General features: G+C 37.4%; 1 protein-coding gene across 1 annotated transcript; it reads right to left on the bottom strand.

Annotated features, from left to right (window-relative positions):
• Window positions 1–328: 328 nt before the first annotated feature.
• LOC140516533 (olfactory receptor 4C11-like) lies at window positions 329–1,252 on the bottom strand. The gene has a single exon (XM_072627487.1). It carries the CDS (start codon window positions 1,250–1,252, stop codon window positions 350–352), a length of 903 nt encoding a protein of 300 aa, XP_072483588.1. The 3' UTR covers window positions 329–349.
• Window positions 1,253–1,782: the final 530 nt, after the last annotated feature.

Below are 1,782 nucleotides of genomic sequence, written 5' to 3'. Positions count from 1 at the left end.
TTTGCTATTTTGGGCTGAACATGATAGAATCATTCCTCATTCTTTACTTAACTGTTTTCATATTATGTTCATAATTTCAGGGGTCAGGGACAAGTGCAAGCAGATAATATTTATTTTTCACATTGTTCCAAAACTTCTTTGAAGCCGAAGGTGACTGTGATTGTGCACCGTGCTAAGGACTTTACAAATATTATCTAAATTGATCCTCATAACAACCCTGTGAGATAGATGTTTTTATTATTCTCATTTTACACTTGAGAAAAGTGAAGTAGGTAGCTGTGAAGTCACATGCTAGTAACTTGGGGGGTGGGGAATGGGAGTATGTATGCTATTTGCCATGGGAACTTACTCACCTGCTCCATAGCTTCCCCATAGCATGTTTTACTTCTGCATTCCTCAGTGTATAGATCAAGGGGTTGAACAAAGGTGTTCCAATGGTATAAAATACAGACACCAACTTATTCACAGGGAAGATAATTGGGGGTCGAGTGTATATGAAAATACAAGGAACAAAGAATATTATGACCACAATTATGTGGGAGGTACAGGTGGACAAGGCTTTACACTTCCCTTCTACACTATGATTTCTTAGTGAATAAAGGATAAAAACATAGGAAGATATTAGAATTGCAAAGCTCCTCATGCATATTATCCCACTATTAGAAATAACCAATAAGTTTATGACATATGTATCAGTGCAGGCCAATCTCAGCAAAGGCTGCACATCACAAAAATAGTGATCAATCACATTGGGACCACAGAATGGTAAACTGAAGGCAAGGAAAGTCTGAGTGACAGAACGTAGAAAAGACCCCACCCAGGCCAATATGACTAAAATCCCACACATCTTCTGGTTCATGATGACTGTATAGTGCAGAGGCTTACAGATGGCCACACAGCGGTCATAGGCCATCAGGATAAGGGCCAAGATTTCCATGCATCCAAAGGAATGCATTCCAAAGAGTTGGGTCATGCACTCATCAAAGGAGATAGTCTGCTTTTTAGAGAGGTTGTCTACAATCAGTTTGGGAGCTGTAGTACTAGAGAAACAGGAGTCTGCAAAAGACAAGTAGGTCAGGAAGAAATACATGGGAGTCCCAAGTGTGGGACTCGTTTTGATGGTCAAAATGATGAGCAGATTTCCAAACACAGTTGCAGTATAAAAAACCAAGAAGATGGCAAATACTATCTTCTGTTTCACTGGGTCTTGTGTCAGCCCAAGGAGAATGAATTCAGTCACATTGTTTTTCATTTCTATGTCTTTAATGAAAATGGGAAGGAAATAGATGAGAACTAATCATTACTTAAATAGAGGAAAGTAGAATTAGAAAAACAGACCAGGGGATCCTGTGTCCTACTGTGTCATTGTCTGTTCTCAAGTATTTTAGTGTTACTTGTATCCTTTAAATAATGCGTGGAATATTACAAAGAACATACATTTCCCACAATCTATTGTGATCCACTCTAAACATGTCTTGAGCTTGCTTATGAAAAAATAAATTTCTATGTACATATCATTTAATTAATACTTGCTGAAAACTGGCATTCTGCCTGCTTATCTCCTATTGTCCTTCTAGATTCAGTCGTTTTTTCCTCTTGTTACAATATTTCACAGTTTTAATTGATAAGAAATTTTCCCTTTCATCAGAACTAAATAAATATCTTCATAGCTTGTAATAGTTGTTTACACTTCTGATCTGTGGAGTAAATTAGGAGTCAGGAATCTCCCTTCCATATGACCATTCTTCAAATACTTCAAGATGTGACCATGTTTTCCATAAA

This window comes from Notamacropus eugenii, chromosome Y (assembly GCF_028372415.1).
Source record: "Notamacropus eugenii isolate mMacEug1 chromosome Y, mMacEug1.pri_v2, whole genome shotgun sequence".
NCBI classification, from domain to species: Eukaryota; Metazoa; Chordata; class Mammalia; order Diprotodontia; family Macropodidae; genus Notamacropus; species Notamacropus eugenii.
This window is presented reverse-complemented; position numbering and strand designations above follow the sequence as displayed.